Here is a 17,548-nt window from a genome sequence, read left to right as displayed (position 1 = left end):
AGTATCCGGGCAGTTCTGGTCCTTGGTGGAAAACGGTATATCAGAGCGAAAAGGTACGACACTAACAAAACTAACTAACCAAAACTAACCTAACTTTCAGAAAGTGATAATAATTTTTTAAAAAAGTGCTGTGGAGTTCACGTCACTGAGCTCAATGTTTTACAAAAAATTAGATTTATGTTGTCGGTGAATTTTGAAAAAAAAAACGTAAAAGACGGAAAAGTTTTACATTTTGTAATACCCTGTATATTTCTGATTTTTATCCTAGTTTTTTAAATAATTTTATTTATTATAATTAATAATTTATTAAATTATAAATTACATTGTAACTGTCAAAATTGCATTACACTGGTTAAGATTAAAACATTCTCGTATAAACTGACAGAAATAAGGTGATATTCGAGGAAATAGCTTCGAAACAATTTTCCGGAGAGGCTGGTTTACGAGATGAGATAAATTTAATATTCAGTTGTCAAGTGTGCGTCTTGTAGCCAAAGAGATATAAATTGGCGACTCGTCATTTATCAACCGAAAAATTGAACTTTATAGAAACGTTTTAAATATACAGGGTTAGGTTTTAGTTTTCTACTAAAATAGATTGTAACCTTTATTCAATGCGAAAACAATTATTAGTTATTAGAGTTATTTTCAGATTTGCTCAACCTAGCTCACTAAAGTTTAGCTCGTAGTAACTTTCATAGAAGATATTATGAATAATTAATTATTTTTTTTGCAAAAATTTAGGGCAAAAGCGGTTTTTATAATAAAGTTTATCATTTAAAAAAAGTTAGGATAATATCGAAGATCTGGCGGTAATAAATTTCATATCCGAATATTTATGTAACTTTTTATAATAATTTGAACAATAAATATAAAGACCAATTTGCCTCATTTGCTGTTTATCTTAATCAATGTATTTAAAATTCAGTTAAAAAATGAAAACTTTTAGGTTGATGTTTTGTGTTGCATTAAAAAAATACTTTCTTAGAAAACAATCAGAAACGCGATGTTCGATTGTGTTTTCGGTACAACCCTTTTATTCAGCGGGAAAAATTCTACAAAAGTAAAAAAACTATTGCTAAGGAACGAACAAAAAGTTAAATCAAACTTGCCGCAACTTGAATTGAACAGACAATACGAACAGTTAAGGCCGCGAGAAAATACGTTGCCAGAAATATCTTTCAGTTCCGCAAACTTTTAGTAGTTGGGAAAGTTTACGCAAACCGAGCTCGGACTCACAACTAAACGCAGTCTGACAACTAAACTTTCTGGTATGTTAATATAATGGTCAGCGAGGCTACATGGACAAAGAACGGGCGTATCGGCGGCTCCGGTCATTCCATGTAAGGTGCTTCTTCCCGGAAACTAAAATTTACTCCCGACAGGAAATGTGTCCCAAATGAAACTTTAAACATAAATAATGCATCGCATATTTAAATGACCCATATTCCCCATTTACATCTGAAAGGTAACCGACACGGCACTAAACATAATTATATGAATTTTGATATGGTCTAATATGCTTTTGCCATGAAGAATTTGCAAAATGGAGTTTTATTGAGAATGAAGCAAGGCTTTCAAAAATGGTAACTATACCGGTAGTAGAAAATGTTATCGATCAACAAATACGTGCGGCGTGCGATGTAGGATTCCATCCGTTTGTGTCCGTTGACATTGAAATTGATTATAGTAATACGTCTTATCTCTACGGACAGAAAATTTTACAGAATTACGTCCACTTCGCAGATGTAACTTGTTTGGACAAAAATATTTAAAAGATCACATCTACTAGCTCAATATTTCGGCACCAGAATTAAGTCATATTAAGGATTTATATGTTTATTGATTGATTTATGAGTAGTACCAATCACAAAAATATTACTCACCATCTAATTTTGAAACATAAGCCCTGAAGTTGGTTTAGTTCTAGGTGCGAAACGTTGACTTAGTTGGTTTGATTATTTAAATATATTTGTTCAAACAAGCTACTTCTTATTATATTATATAGTACAATTAGGTATGAAGAGGCCATGAGTGATAAACAAATGTTTTAAACTTGTTGCTTAAATTGAATTTGTATTGTCCGACACGCCATAAAGATCCTTGCAATAAAAGGGACGAAAAAAAGGCCACCCCGATTACGCAAATAATTTTAGTAATAATAACCCTAATCTTTAGCCGTATAGGTGAAAAGTTTCAGTCTTTCCTTTATGGTAAAATTTAAGGAAGGTTTTTTCGGTTAGATTTGATTATAGCAGCCATTTCTGAAATATCTTCATCGAAATTTTTACTGGAATATATCGTATTACATGGTCATAAAAATAAAAACGAAAATCCCAACTTATTTTTTTTTTAATCCGGATATTTCTTTTTAAAGTTGGAGAATAAGAATTTTTCTCCAAAAGTTAACACAAGTCTAGCACCGTTTTTTTAGATATATTTATATCAATGGCAATGGTTAAGTTACAAAATAATTATATAAACTATCTCTAAACCTAAGCATTTGTTCCGACTGGTGTCAGGTGTGGGGGTTTCACCAGTTCCGGCAACGACTGAGAAATGGAGAGCGAAAATTTGATTTTAGAAATGTAAATTTTTAGATTTTAGATTGTAGACATCCGCTTTCGGTATGAATTAATCTCAAGACTTTATCGAAATATTAGGAAAGCAGTGACATTTTGAAATCCAATGATGTGCAGCTAAGGTGTAACTAGGACTGTTGGATATTTTTACAACACATTGCATTTATTTTGAATGGTGTCAGGTGTGGGGTAATGGGGGTCTTTAAATGTTTTCATTATCGTTTGTATAAAATTAAGTACCCAATTTTAATTTAAATTTTTTGCATTAAATAGCATGGATCGTTGCTTCTCGCGAGAGTGGCTTATTCGCCAAAATAGTTCTTACACAATATAGCAGTGTATTGAAATTTTTCGACTCAACCTTTATATTAATCACAAACTGGACGTAAGCCTCGAAGTTGGTTCGGTTCTAGGTACGAAACGTTGGCTCAATTGGTGTGATTATTTAACAAGCTATTTTTTCCTATTGCTTTTAACTATATTATAATATTCTGAGGCCAAAATATTGTGACGGCATAAGCTGACTTACCCTAGTCCAAAGCATTTCGGAGATACCGAGTGAGAAAATTTCAATTTTCTTTTAATTTTCACAATTATCGCAAGTATATGCTTAATCTTTAACTATATTTTTAATCTTTCCATCATTGTGAAATTTGGGAAATGATTTGAATGTACCAAGGTATAGTAAGTAAGATTTTTACAGCCATTTTTAAAATAACTTCTTGGAAATTTTTAATTTCTGACGTCACAAAGATAAAACGAGAATCTTGGCTTCAAATATTTTAAATCCAGATAGGCTGAAAACGGCTGCTATCAAGTTACTATTTCAAAAAGTTGTTATTTGATATATTTGTATATGAAGTCATGTATTCATTTTATTAATTTTGTTGCATGAGAAATGATTGTTTGCATGCTCCCAGGACTTTGCGTCTACAATAAGCGGAAGTATGAAATCTGTGTGTATCTCATCTTGAAATGAATTTCCTTTTTGACATAATATCTATATTTTGGTTAGTTTTGGTTACTAGGCTAATGTTTAAGTAAATAATATAATTATATAAACCATCTCAATAAGTATTTGTTGACCTAGTTTGTACGGTCATACAATAGGAACGTCCCGACTGGTGTCAGGTGTCGGGGTTTCGTTAGTTCCGGCAACGACTAGAATCGAAAAACGAAAATTTAATTCCAGGCCGGTCTGTAGAAATACGTTTCCGGTATAAATTAACTTCCAGGCCTTATGGGGATTTAGGGAAGCACTCACCCTTTCAAATCGAATGATGTGCCACTAGGATGTAACAATATAACTAAGAGTCTTGGAATTTATTTTGTTGAAAGTATGTTAGTGTTTTCTTGTTTAATTACATACTAGATTTAATTTCGCAATCTCAAATTTGAGCATAAAATTACTAATTGGTGTCAGGTAACGGGGGTGTTTAAATGTCTTCAATCTTATGATTTGTATATAATAAATTTGTATATAAAAATAAACTGGGCTCTTTTAATTAATTAAATTCGATAGAATGTATGTTTCTCTCCCGCCCGATCAACCCGAAAAATTCTTAGAAAACCTTTAGGTGTCTGCTAATCACATATTTTCCCCAGCAATTATTCTGAAAATAAATATTAATCACAAACTGGAGGTAATAAATTTTCCAAAGAGCTGACTTGTCAGTCCGGTATTCTGTGAAGTTTCTGGCTTCGCTCCCGCCGATTCCACAACTTTCTTCCACGTAAGCGAGTTGTTTTTACTACCGCACGTGGCCCAAATTTTATGCTTTTTGTGCGCCCCAGTTATTCGTGGCTGCAATGTAAAGTATGCCCTTGTTTACTTTCAAGCTAAATTGCTGTTCTGCACCGGCAAATATCAGGAAAACAATTTAATGACGGAAATTTTGTTTTTCTGGGTTTTCTGGATTTGACAATAGGTGCGCGCCCAACATGAAACAAATAATATGGTTATCAGGTTAAAAGGGGAATACGAGCTTAAAAAATGGCTATATAATATGCGTACGACCCTGAGATAATTTTTTTAAAGCTTATGAGACTACCATGAGAAAAACGACTTTTTCTCAAAAAATTAATAGTGATAACAATTTTTTTTTACACTGCAATAAGTACCGTAATATTTTTGAAAACGTATTTCGTATATGCTAAATATCATCTAAAATAGAATTCAAAAGAAAGATTGGTAAACTAGTTTAGATAGTAAATACATCAGTTACTAGACGGCTTCAGTTTGAAATAGGGTGCGAGCGATTGTTGAACAATTTTCAATTTCAATATTGAATTGTTTACTTGTTAAATAAAACGCTAAAGCATGGAATTATTTTTCATTTTATTTTATTTATATTGTATGTTAAAAAAACTCCAACAAAATAGTTTTAGTCCAAACCGTTGTTAATTTAAGTAAATTGAAGCAATCAAAATTTTGAATAGAATTAGTGGAAAATTGAACTTGTGTATTGGTATTGTATTGGATATATTTTTATGATCGAACGCCTTCTGATAAGGGTGGTGAAGTTACCGAATATTTAATTATTTAAATCACTGTATTTTCGCAACTACTTATCCGTTGCCAGCAAACGCAGTCTTGTTGTGTTTTTAAATATCATATCCACTGGTACGTTAATTTCTAATAACATTACTGGATGGCGCATTTCGTTTTAACAGTTTTTTAATATCGTTATCGAAAACTGGTTTTAAATTTACATTTGCATTTTCTTTCTCTGTATATTATTGAAATACGAAACGTTCAAATCTACAATATGAAAAAAACTAAGTATAACTGGTTTCAAAATAAAAATACAGAACCTATTAAAATTTTTAATAAGTCATATTGTTAAGGAAAGTTGTATGCTTGCCCTTACCCTTTTTAAAGCGTAGCTCGACCTAAACCCTACAAGGCTGTCTTTCAAAACCAGAACGAATTCTCTACCGAAAAATAAACAGAAGGGATAAACGAAAAGCAAACATTTTCCGGAGGTAGATTGATATACAACGAATCGACAGAAACCATTTACGATATAGGAATATAAAATCTCTAGCGCATCTTCATAATTTCAGTTCTTGACTGTATATTTATATATGCTATTTTAGCATTAATCTGATTTTTTTTTTCATTGGCATTAAGAATATGAAAAAGTATTAATTTATTGTATATTACACTAAACCTGTCCTATCTAAGGCAATAAATGTTTTAACACGTAATTAATCGAAAAATTCCAGGCCTATTTTATGGCGAATTTTTGATAAATCTATCCAATTGTTGCCAAACACGTATTACGTTTTAATAAAATTTTAAAAATTAAATAAATGAAAGATGGCAGTATTGAGAAAGGATTGACATACCTCTTAGATATTTTCTATATTACTAAAAAACACTGAAAAATGCTTTGTTCTTACCTTTTAATTAATTTTGTTTAATACTCATGTCGTTACTTAATTAGGTAAAAAAAAATAATTAAATTAAATAAAAAAAATAATTAAGTTTATTCAAAGTAATGTGTTATTATTATTATTTTGGGAATTATTATTTTTACATAAATTTATGCTTTAAGTGTAATATAATGTTTATACACTATTCTATAAAATAAATAAATAAAAAACAATTAAAAATCTCTTTTGAACCCAACGAAAATATTTCCTCATCTCTTTAATTTAAATTTTATAATTTATTTGTACCTCTCATAACCTATATGTAATAAACAATATAGGAACTTTAGTAAACTTTAAACAAACGAAACTAGAAGATTCTATTAAGATCACCGTAAACAACTTCTATTATGGCAAAATCTTAATTTCCAAAATTATTACGAATTAAAATAATTAAAATAACATTCTGTTTATTACTTTAGTTATGTGGGTTCTCTATACCCTATTCCAGAAGAGATTGTTTGCTATTTCTGAACACTAGCACCGAAATTTTGTGATAAGCCTGCGTTTTTTATTTAAATAAATTATGTCAGTTTGAAATTAAGTTACCGTATGGACTCGTCTCGATAAAATCCTGTATCAAATTTGAATCATTTTATTAACCGAATTAAAAAGAACGAAAATTTTGTATAAGCAGTCGGCTAAGAAGTTCCACTCAAAAAGCTTTTCCTAAGGCATCGAACAAACTACTTTAGAGGATCAAAGGAATCCATGAATTTAAGCTTCAAAGTTGAATCTCGTGCGATGAAAGCCCAAATGTCTAATAAGCTTTCGAGAACGGGAACCAGAGGGCCGTCAAACTTTTAGAAATTGACATTTTTCCTGATATAGTGTATTATTTCGAAAATAAATATCCTTTGTTTTTAACTTCTTGAAAAACCTCCGAAAAAAACACGCAAAATTTTTGATTTTTTGAAAAAGGTAAAAAATATAAAATTTTCTTTTTAAATTTTTGTGATAACTAAAGGATGCCAAAAAACTGATCCATTTTGTATTTCTCAATAAGTTTTCGTTATTGCAATTGCTACTTTCTGTAGCCATATGCAACATATGCCATATTCACACGAACTAGTCTATCGAACATCGAAGTCGAAAATAATCAAAATATTAGATTGGAATAACTTGATTGACAAATGTCATTCATATATTTGATTGATTGATTTGCATTAACGATATTAGAGTTTACTGCTCATTGAACATGCCTGGATTTTGGATTTGGTTGTTACATTTTTGTCCTATCTGGCGTAGTTACGTTACCAACTGACATTCCGAAAAGTTTGTGAACTCACGTAATTTTGAGAAAACTTGTTTAATATTTGTGGCGATGGAACATCAAACGCAATTTAGAAATGCGATAGGGTCGACGTTTCATTTTATTTTTATGTCCCGAATGCGTTGTGTGTTTTATCTTCATTTTGTTGAAGTAATATTTTGCAGGGTCATATTCTCGTAGCGACTGTTGCTTTTTTTATTACTGTGGCAGATTATTGGTTATGGTTTTATTGGACGAAACACTATTGCGGTAGCAGCTGACTCCAACAGTTCGGTTTCCAGTAGATTTTTTAAATTTAAATTTTAAATTTTATGCAAAAAAAAATTCAACAAGAGATGAATCTTGATGTCACTGATAATATCTTAACGTGGCCGCTTAGTTTCATTGGGATAATCATTTAGGATTTCGACGAATGGTCCAAATTATCATAAATGAACCAACTAGGTTGATAGTAAAACAAACTATTCATTCATTCATTCATTGGGATTGATGCATTGCCTATTAATTTTAGACAAAATATTCTTTCTCGTGTCAATTTTTATAGAATTGGTAGATCTAGTCTGAAAACATTTTATTAATTTAACGAATTTGACAGTACCATTTTGGTTCTTCACCTTTACTATTTTTATTTTAATGGATTCATGATGTTGAATGTTTTAATGTTTTATGGTTCTTGTCAATAACGTTTGGTTAGCTTAGTAAAAGTTATGGAGTCGAGCAGTTTTCGTCATACATTTCATTTTTTTTTTGCTTTCTCAGATTTCATTTATCGATCCGTGTAGATTTGTTAACAAACGAAGTAAAAAGCATTTTTAACTGTTTCCTCATTTTTATTGTGAAATCAATCAATTTTGTTTGCTTACTTCAGATTGAACCAATTGGTAAACAAATGAACAGCCGAGGCTTTTAACTTGGAAACCATTAAAAAACTTTATATATTTTGTTCGATTCCGGAAAGTGGGCAGGGGTTATTTTATGATAAACCCGATGCAATCGAAAGTATTAGCGTTCCTGCAAAATCTCTGTTTGCGAATTTCCATACGAAAAATTGTTGCCTATTTCCAATTTTTACCCTCTAAAAACTCGAACATTCTGAAACCGCATGAATATTTATATTCACTAGTTAGGCAATTTAAAATCAGTCAATAATAGTGGAAAATTTGAAACACATCCTTAATGAATGTCGGTTAATGAGTTTAATAAATGACAGTGGTTCTTTATGGAAATTCTTAGGAGCGATACGAAACAAAACGGAACCAAAGGTAATAATTTAATGAATTGGCAGATAAAAGGGGTTGAATAAGAAATTCTAATGACGAATCATCTAATAATTTTCCTCACTTCTAGGTGATATTTATGTCATTTATATATATTTCATAATAATTTTTTTTCCAACCAGACCACAGTAAAGTTATTTTTTCATACTTTGCCTACTGTTGCAGAATTGGTTCCGATTTTCGAAACAGGTTCTTTTCAAAAATTATGATTTTTGGGTGCTTATTTTATTAAAATTATTGAATAATCAAAAAATCGGCAGAATACACAATAATGATAAATAACACTCAGTTATTTGAAAAAAAAAAAACACGATTTCAGTCTGGTTTTACTGATTATAATTAACATGAACAAATCACCTAATAAATATCTTAAAACAGGGCCATGGAAATTTTACTAGTATCTGTCTATTAGGATTTAATTTTTGCAAAACTACTATGTTGAAATGAATTAAGCATTAAGATGAAAAATAGATAAATTTGTTAAAACTTGTAAAAGTGACAAGTGACAAGCAAGAACAGTCGCAGTGATAAGCGTATAAAATGGATGTTCACATACAGGGGGTCCTGCTCAAATAACTTTTTTAGTTTTCGAAATGTAGACGTTTCAAAACAATTATTGCTATTTCGAATATCTATCAAATTATATCAATAAATAAGCATATAGGTAAATATAGGATACATTATACAAGACTAATAATGAAATTATTGGTTTCACCCGAGTATGCTGCTGAAAAATAAGTATTTTTTCTGTAAATATATATATAAAGGATTTTTCAAAACCGTATTGTGGAATGGACCCAAAAAGTTCGTTTTGTCGTTCGTTTACTACAGTGTCGCTTAGTTTTCGTGTGATGTAATAAAGCGTCGGTCGATAGAAAAGTTTGTGGATTTTTATATATGAATGAAGTGGAAATCAATCAAATGCTATGCTCCGCACATTTACCAGCTGCTTCTGTTGGTCGTCGAAGACTCAAAAGGATGACGACACTGATAATCCCGAGAAAGACGACGTTCGAAACGGTGACGACATATTCAGGATCGAGGACAACATCGCTGAACGTGAATATAGAGGTGGTGAGTATCCTATTTTACCTTTTTTAAGACAAAAGCTGTTTAAATTCACTTATGGTTTTAAAATATTGTATTGTGTATACAAAGTCACTGTGTTTTGTTGTGCTAAATATGATAAAAATATAAAAATTGGTCATTTAGTTATTTATTTTAGAAAATAATATAATAATAAATATTCACACTACAAGGAAATTAACCCCAAGTATATAACAAAGGCAGGGAAATCGATAATAATATTATATGACTTAAAAAGTTTACCAAACGTGTTGCATACTATACTTTTTCTACCACGGTTAGTTTTGGATACACTTTTGCAAAACAACAAGAATTCTGACACTGACCTCCTGACTCACCTTATAAAGTGACGCTTTTCGCACGCTAGATCGGTGTATAATTAGGTATTTTACAGAAGAGGTAGAAAAAATATGGTTTTCTACTCCCTTCTGCCAAATGCCTAATTACACAGCGGTCTAACGTGCGGGAAACGCTAATTAACAATTTTAGTTTCGTTTCCCACGGATCTGAGCCACTTCGGACATTTCTGGGATTTTACCGCACGGGTTTGAGAGCAATCGAATGTTTTCAAAGATATTTCCTACGGCTTGAATTGTGACGTTTGTCAATTCTGACGGTCATGTCAGTGAATGTATTAGTGTTGTTTTGCGAACAATATAGTATGCAACAAGTTCGATACACTTTTTAATTCGCTCGTCTGTTAAACACTCGCTCCGCTTGTGTCAAATAAACTCGTGAGTCAGATGTCGTTTACCGCACTTGTTGCATGATATACTATTTCTTCACTAAAATACCCAATTATGTACTGATCAAGGCTGCCTTTAAGCTTTATATAAGCTTTATACTTCAATGTCTCTAGCCACTTTGAACGTTTATGGTTCTTTAGCCACGGGCCGCGGGTATTTTGACGTTTTTAAATTTCGTTGATCACGTTACGCGTCATTCGGTGAATGTATTCATGCTGTTTTGCAAAAATTATGTAGTATTTTGATCAAATTCTTAAATCACTCCTGCGCTCCCCACCTGCAAAATTAAACTCTAAAATCAAACTAATTGCATACTATTTTGTTGCCTGAAAATTTTTCTTTGCAATTGCAATTTTTCTTTCTTTCTTTGCAAGCATGTGTGTTTCTTCTCGGTTATAATATATGAACATAGTATAAATTAGTAGTAGATAGTCAAGACGCGCTAATGTGAACTCCGCTCTCGTTAAAACTATGAATTGAAAACCGTTCGCCTCACAAAAGGATAGAGCGTATTATACAATGCGCAGAGGATAAACTCAATATTACTAAAAACATTATTATACACTTTTCCGGGATATTACTGTGCGGATTTGATAACAGTCAGATATTTTCGGAGATTTTACCGCACGGCTTGAATTTGACTGACGGTTTTAGAAAAAATATAGTACGCAACACGTTTGGTGATAATATTTTTAAGTCACTCGCTTATTAAACACTCGCTCCGCTTGTGCCAAATAAACTTGTGACTGAAATGCCGTTTGCCACAATGGCTGCATAATATACCATAAATTTAAGAACATATCTGTCAAGGATAATTATAATTTTGTGTGGTATAAAACTAGGCTAGTCTTACTAGCAATCTCTTCGAGTCGGAAAAAATAATATGTCATATTTATCATTTTTTTATATACATCAGAACAGTTTTTTAATCATTGTCAAATACTTCTAAATAAAATGTTTTAAGGAAGTTTAGAAGAATTTTTTCGTTTTTCCGAACCATGTTTTCGGGTATAAACGGGTAGTTTGTAATACGAACCACAAGAATAAAGCTGTATTGTTGGGGTTCAAAAGCAACTAAAACCTTTTCATCATGTTGCAATTCGAATACGTTCAACATATAGGATGCAATTTAAAGCATAGCATTGCGCTCTGTATACGCACATACAGATTGTGCCAGCATATACAGGGCGGTTTAAATTTTGCTAGAAGTATAGCCTGGTGCTTGAGTGCTTTTGGTTTGTTTGTACATAAAATCCAAGATAACTTCAATGTTTCAAGGGAACGCTGGATAGATAAGTGATACAATTCTCTTAATTAAGCCATCAAATTGATATTTCTCTCCTTTTCTGAGTTCCGAGCCTCATCCGAAATAATAATGGAGTTTTTATTTTTGTAATATTAAAATATTGGTAAAAACTTTGTTTATTTTGTACAATATGTTTATATCTTTACTTACTACAAGGAGAACTTGCGTAATTATCATCTTCTCATAACTGGGTATCGACTATTTTGATGTTCTAAAACTAACCAATCACATTCGGATGATAGTTGCCAAAATGCATTGCCCACGCGTTCTATAAAGGCTTCGTTGAATAAATTATAATCATCCCGGCCGTAATTATTTTATACGTGCTCTCGTACGTGATATTCGCTGACCCGATTAAAATTTAAACAATGGCTTCAAATCACAAAGACAATATCTCCGGCCCGAAATAGAATAATCGTTTGGTGGTGTAGAATAATCGAGTTGCGAAAATCTGTTAGCAGGTGGAACGTACGACATGTATTTTCGAAGATTAATTTGATCACCGCTATATAAAATTCGTTGTTTATGGATCAACGAAATAAATCAAAAACCAAATTCTTTGTAGGAAATACCGGGCGCTACGACTATACGCATCATTCGAAATTGGCTTTGTTCGATTTGAAATTACATCGTTCAATCGAAAGTGCTCGGACCCAACGAATTTCCGAATTTTCGCGGACCACATTTTTTGTCAGAAGAGCTTTGATCAGACAATTTCACTTGAGTATTTAATGCTGCGAACATGCCGGTATTTTGTTCACAAAATGCAATTTTAATATCTTTTAGTTTAACAACGAGTACACCTTGTGGGAGTGGTTAGATTTAAAATGTTAAAAAGTTCAGGAAGGCGAAATAAAAAATGAAAAATTTTGAAATGCAAAAGTGTGAATTGTTTGGATAATATATCACTATAATATTTCAAGAAGATTTTTAGTTTTTTCACTCACATATAATTTTTTCAGATTCTCGGACGGAATAATTCCATATTCGGTTTCTAAATTAGTCTATTCTTTGTATTAGTTTCAGCTTTGTCAAAAATAAATATGCAAAAGGATTTTAAAAGAATTTAAAATAAAAAAAAGCAACAAATGTAATCTTAATAAAATAAAGTTAAATGGATATTTGACAGATGTTGTGCTAAAAGAAAATGCAGAAAAACTTGTTTGGTATTGGTTATTAATAATTATAACTTATTATAATACTTAATTGTTTTTGTTTTTGATTTTAAATCTCGTAGGTAATTATTTTTTGCGCGGATTTTGCTTTTGTTCTTCTTCCATAGCTATACTTGCTCGCATATAACATAATATCTAATAAACCTATAATTATTACTGACTTTTTCACAAAAATTAATATTTCTCGTAAACAACAATCCACGTTATGTTAATTTTCAAAAATTTCATCTGAAAAATCTGCCACCACTCGTTACGTCCGAAAATCGATGAAATCGAATTCTTCGAAAGTATCTGTCCTCGTATAGAAATTTTATATCTCGGTAACAGTAGGCCCTATGGGATCGCTGTTGGTACAGGAATGATCACCGTCGAAAAAAATTTTTTTTTTATTGTTGTCCGTTCTGTTTTCTGTTCTCCGTTCTCGTCTTTTGGTTTTTGCTAAATAACTTTCAAACCGTTGGAGCTACAAAGCTATAAGAAATGGCCCTGATCTGACTCCGGTATCTATCATTTCTTCGCGATTTTCGACTGTTTCTTCGACTGGTTTTTTGCTATGAAACACGATAAGTGTTCGATATTTGAAGCAATCGACTTCATATTTGGCACATATATGCAGCTTTGCCCCGTCACGGAACCTATTGAAAATAGGGGGGCTGGGTGTCGGAAAGTATTCTAAAAAAATAAAAAAACGAACGTGTAAGAGTAAGAGTACAAAAAACATCATTTTTCAAAAACTGTTTACGAGACCAAAAAAATTCTTGAACCAGAAGAAGCAGAAGATACGGCTCTATAAACTTTTGATCGTAACGATTTTTCAAAAATATACAGGGTGCGCCGCAAATTTAGAAAAACTGAAAAATGGATCCCCCTATTACTGAAAATTGGTTATAACTGAAAGACTATGATTCAGATCTCAGTTTCTTTTATATTGCGATATAGCCCGCATAGACAGCAAAAACTTTTGTATTTAAGGTTTTCACCTATTGTACAGTACAGTATGTACAGTATTGAAATGTATTTAGTGTCCTAAATTTGCAGATATCAACTTCAAGTTTTGCAGGGAAGTAAAAGTCCATGTCCATATTTAAACGGTAGAAATTGGGTGCAGTCAAATTTTACCAAGTATTTTTTAAATATGCTTGAAAAAATTTTTTTTCCTCCAAGACCCTTCATCCGATCGGCAAAATTCTTTAACCGGCAGATGCAGAAGATCCAATACAATAACATTTATTCCGGACATTTATTCGATTTTATACAGGGTTTTCAAATTATAGGCAAAAATCTAAAAGACCTAGAAAATTGTTCTTTTACAGAGTAAATTATTAGCCGCAAACCAAAAGTCGTAAAAAAAATATGGCTAGTTGGTTCAAACGGTGTCATAGGCCGCATCAAGAGCTACAATTTTTGTATTTGCGGTTTTCGTGTATCACATACGCTGCTCCGGATATTCGAAAAAATCCATATTGAAATCGTTATTTCGGGGGCTGTCAAGACGCGATGAGGTCATCGATTATTACGGCGCACTGCATGGTTTCAGAAAAAAATTATTTTCTCGAAAACCAATTACTATTTTCAAAAAATTCTTGAACCAGGACGCGTGAAAAATCCAGGGCTATAACCTCTACTTCGAACAATGTTTGAATCATATACAGGGTGTGTCGTTTATGGGCAAAAAATCTAAAATATCCTAAAAATTTCCGTTTTTGTGGGTAAATTATTGGCGATAAATGAAAAACCGTTAAAGGTGAGATAATTTTTTTGAACAGTATCGTAAGCCGTGTCGTGAGAGAGTTTCAGGACAACGCTATTTTTGGTGCAAATTTTAATATTTGAATAAATTTGATGTTCGACGACATGTGAAGGACATTTTATGCAGGGTGCATGCACAATTAAATTACATCTATTTTGCGAAAGTTCCATAGTGGTCCGCAGGAGCACGATAGAAAAGCAATGCGTCTTTTTACCACACGGAACCGCGAAGTTCTTTCCTTTTATAATAAAAAGCTGCTTCGCGCTACGCGCTACGAATTTGCCCCGCCCAGTGACGATTTTTCGAAAGCAATCTTGTTATACCTGCAAGTTGAATATTTTTTATTGCAATGTTGATATTCAGCACAAAATTAATCAAGGTTTTTAATATTCGCCTGACCATCTAATTGACCTTTTTAAATGTGTTTTAAATCAAAGTTCAACATGTCTGTCCGAAGATTCAAGATTTTATTTCCTATAAAATAACTGTGGGAAGTTTTAGTAAGTAGCAAGAAACTTCACATTTACAAAAATTATTATATTATAGTCAAATTATATTTGCAATAAGTACAATCAGAACCAATTTCAAGAAATGTAATACTGAAAGAACGACACCAGAGCCTATCATTGAAATCCACTCAGGACCGGAAATCCTCCCAGTCGAAGTTCCTTCAACCATTCAACAAATGCAAAACGGGAAAGCATCAGGTCTAGATAAAGAGCTGCTTATGCTATATGAGAAGGATGAAATCAAAGCAGTTACAAGAATTTTTAACTCCATTTATTCAACAGGAGTAATACCGGTGGAATGGATAAAATCTGAACTTCTAACTTTCCCAAAGAAGCTCGGCGGCGCGAAGATCTGTGGCAACTACTGTACTATTAGCTTATGAGTCATTCATAATAGGATGTAAAGCATATGCGAAGAATAAATGGCACCAAATCAGTTTGGATTTGTGAACGCCGGAGGCACAAGCGAGGCCTTATTCAGTGTGCAAGTTTCAATATTATATATATATATATATATATATATATATATATATATATATATATATATATATATATATATATATATATATATATATATATATATATATATATATATATATATATATATATATATATATATATATATATATATATATATATATATATATATATATATATATATATATATATATATATATATATATATATATATATATATATATATATATATATATATATATATATATATATATATATATATATATATATATATATATATATATATATATATATATATATATATATATATATATATATATATATATATATATATATATATATATATATATATATATATATATATATATATATATATATATATATATATATATATATATATATATATATATAATTCTAAAGCTATCTGCCCTAAAGTATCAGGCTAACTTTCAATATTAAGGGACTATAAAAATACGTTTGACCGTGTTAAACATGACCAGATGGTAGATATATGGACGGAAAAGATCTGAAAAACATAGCTAGTCTCTACTGGAACCAGTCCGCAGTCCTCAGTGTCCTGGTGAGCATAGTGACCAGGTCGACATTTTGCGAGGTGTTAGACAGGGATGTATCATTTCGTATCCGTTTTCTGAGCGTACCTTTACAGAAGCACTAAAAGATATGGATGAAGGTGTCTCCATAAATGATCGCAAACTTATCAATCTGCGATGCGCAGATGATACAAGAGTGTTCGCGGATATAATAGAAGTCTTGCAAAAGCTAATAGACAAAGTTAATAATAAGTAAACAAGTAAATAATATGGACTTGGTATAAACACCAGTAAACACCATCAATGGAGCAGATCTGAACATAAACCAAACAATAATCCAAAGAGTCTCACAATTTAATTACCTGGAATCCGATGCAGAATTGGAAATACTAAAAGTGCTTTCTTAGCATCAAGCTTTCAAACGCAACAACCTCTCATTATAAAAAAAGAAAAGACTCCTAAAGTGTCACGTGTACTCGGTTCTTCTTTATGGTGTGAAGACATGGATCTTAAAACAGGAAACCGTGTCCAAACTCCAGGCCTGTGAATGCTGGCTGCACAGGAGGATCTTGAAGATACCATGGACCGAAATGCTGCAACAAAGGAGGATATGCATTACTCCAGTGTATCCTTCAGAGAAAAATTCCATTAAGAGGAGCGCCGGGACGCAGGAGACTCTTTTGGCTAGCCAATGTTCCAGCATGGTTCCACACAACTGTTCCGGATTGCAACCAACAAAATTATCACAGCCAGAATGATCGCCAGCGTTCATAGCAGACAGGCACCTTGAGAGGAAGATAGTCAGTATAAAAATGAACCTACATTGAAAAGACAAATAACATAGAAACACAAATCTGTGTTTCAAGAAAAAAGCAATTTTTTATTCACCTCATGAGTAACCTTGGAAAAATCGATGATATTTTCCTGGTTTACTTCATTTGCTTTCGTTCAAAACATTCTTGAAATTGATTATCAACCACCTATTTCAATATCCATTAGTTATCGATCAGTGTCATCCGACTACGGTGTGCTTTATTTTACGGAGCACGATTAAGGATTCACATGAAAAATAAATTAAATCCATTTGGCGGCCACCGAAAATGAAAATATCCAAACATGTCGGACTTGCCAGAAACGCTTAAACGACCAGTAATTGTGTTGATATTGTCAATGTTTATCGCGACGTGGAAATTATATTGTTATCGATTTTACCCTGGCCGTGGTTTTACTAATGCGACCGTTTTTTTACGTTTAATTTTTTTCAAATTTTACCTTGTAGTAATAACAGCACTCACCCTGACCGCTTAAAGTTTTTAACATTTCATTTCGAAAGTTGAAATGAAATTTTTGATATTTCCTTCCAGCTGAATGTTTCTCATGA

General features: G+C 31.9%; 1 protein-coding gene across 6 annotated transcripts in view; it reads left to right on the top strand.

The window, feature by feature from the left end:
• Nucleotides 1–17,548, top strand: part of LOC132699119 (cytochrome b5 reductase 4-like) — a 103,500-nt gene that overhangs the window by 36,900 nt on the left and 49,052 nt on the right. The window contains exon 2 of one of the 6 annotated variants that reach the window (XM_060665634.1): nucleotides 9,335–9,641. The exons of 2 other annotated variants lie outside the window; for them this stretch is intronic. In XM_060665634.1, the coding sequence (XP_060521617.1) occupies nucleotides 9,494–9,641 (148 nt within the window). In that variant the 5' untranslated portion in view covers nucleotides 9,335–9,493. Of the gene's footprint in view, nucleotides 1–9,224; nucleotides 9,642–17,548 lie in introns of all 6 variants that reach the window. 3 more of the 6 variants (XM_060665635.1, XM_060665633.1, XM_060665632.1) reach the window with 3 other exon arrangements.

This window comes from Cylas formicarius, unplaced genomic scaffold (genome assembly GCF_029955315.1).
Source record: "Cylas formicarius isolate icCylForm1 unplaced genomic scaffold, icCylForm1.1 PGA_scaffold_3__17_contigs__length_32017465, whole genome shotgun sequence".
NCBI classification, from domain to species: domain Eukaryota; kingdom Metazoa; phylum Arthropoda; class Insecta; order Coleoptera; family Brentidae; genus Cylas; species Cylas formicarius.
Note: the sequence above shows the minus strand (reverse complement) of the source record. Positions and strands in the feature narration are given on the sequence as shown.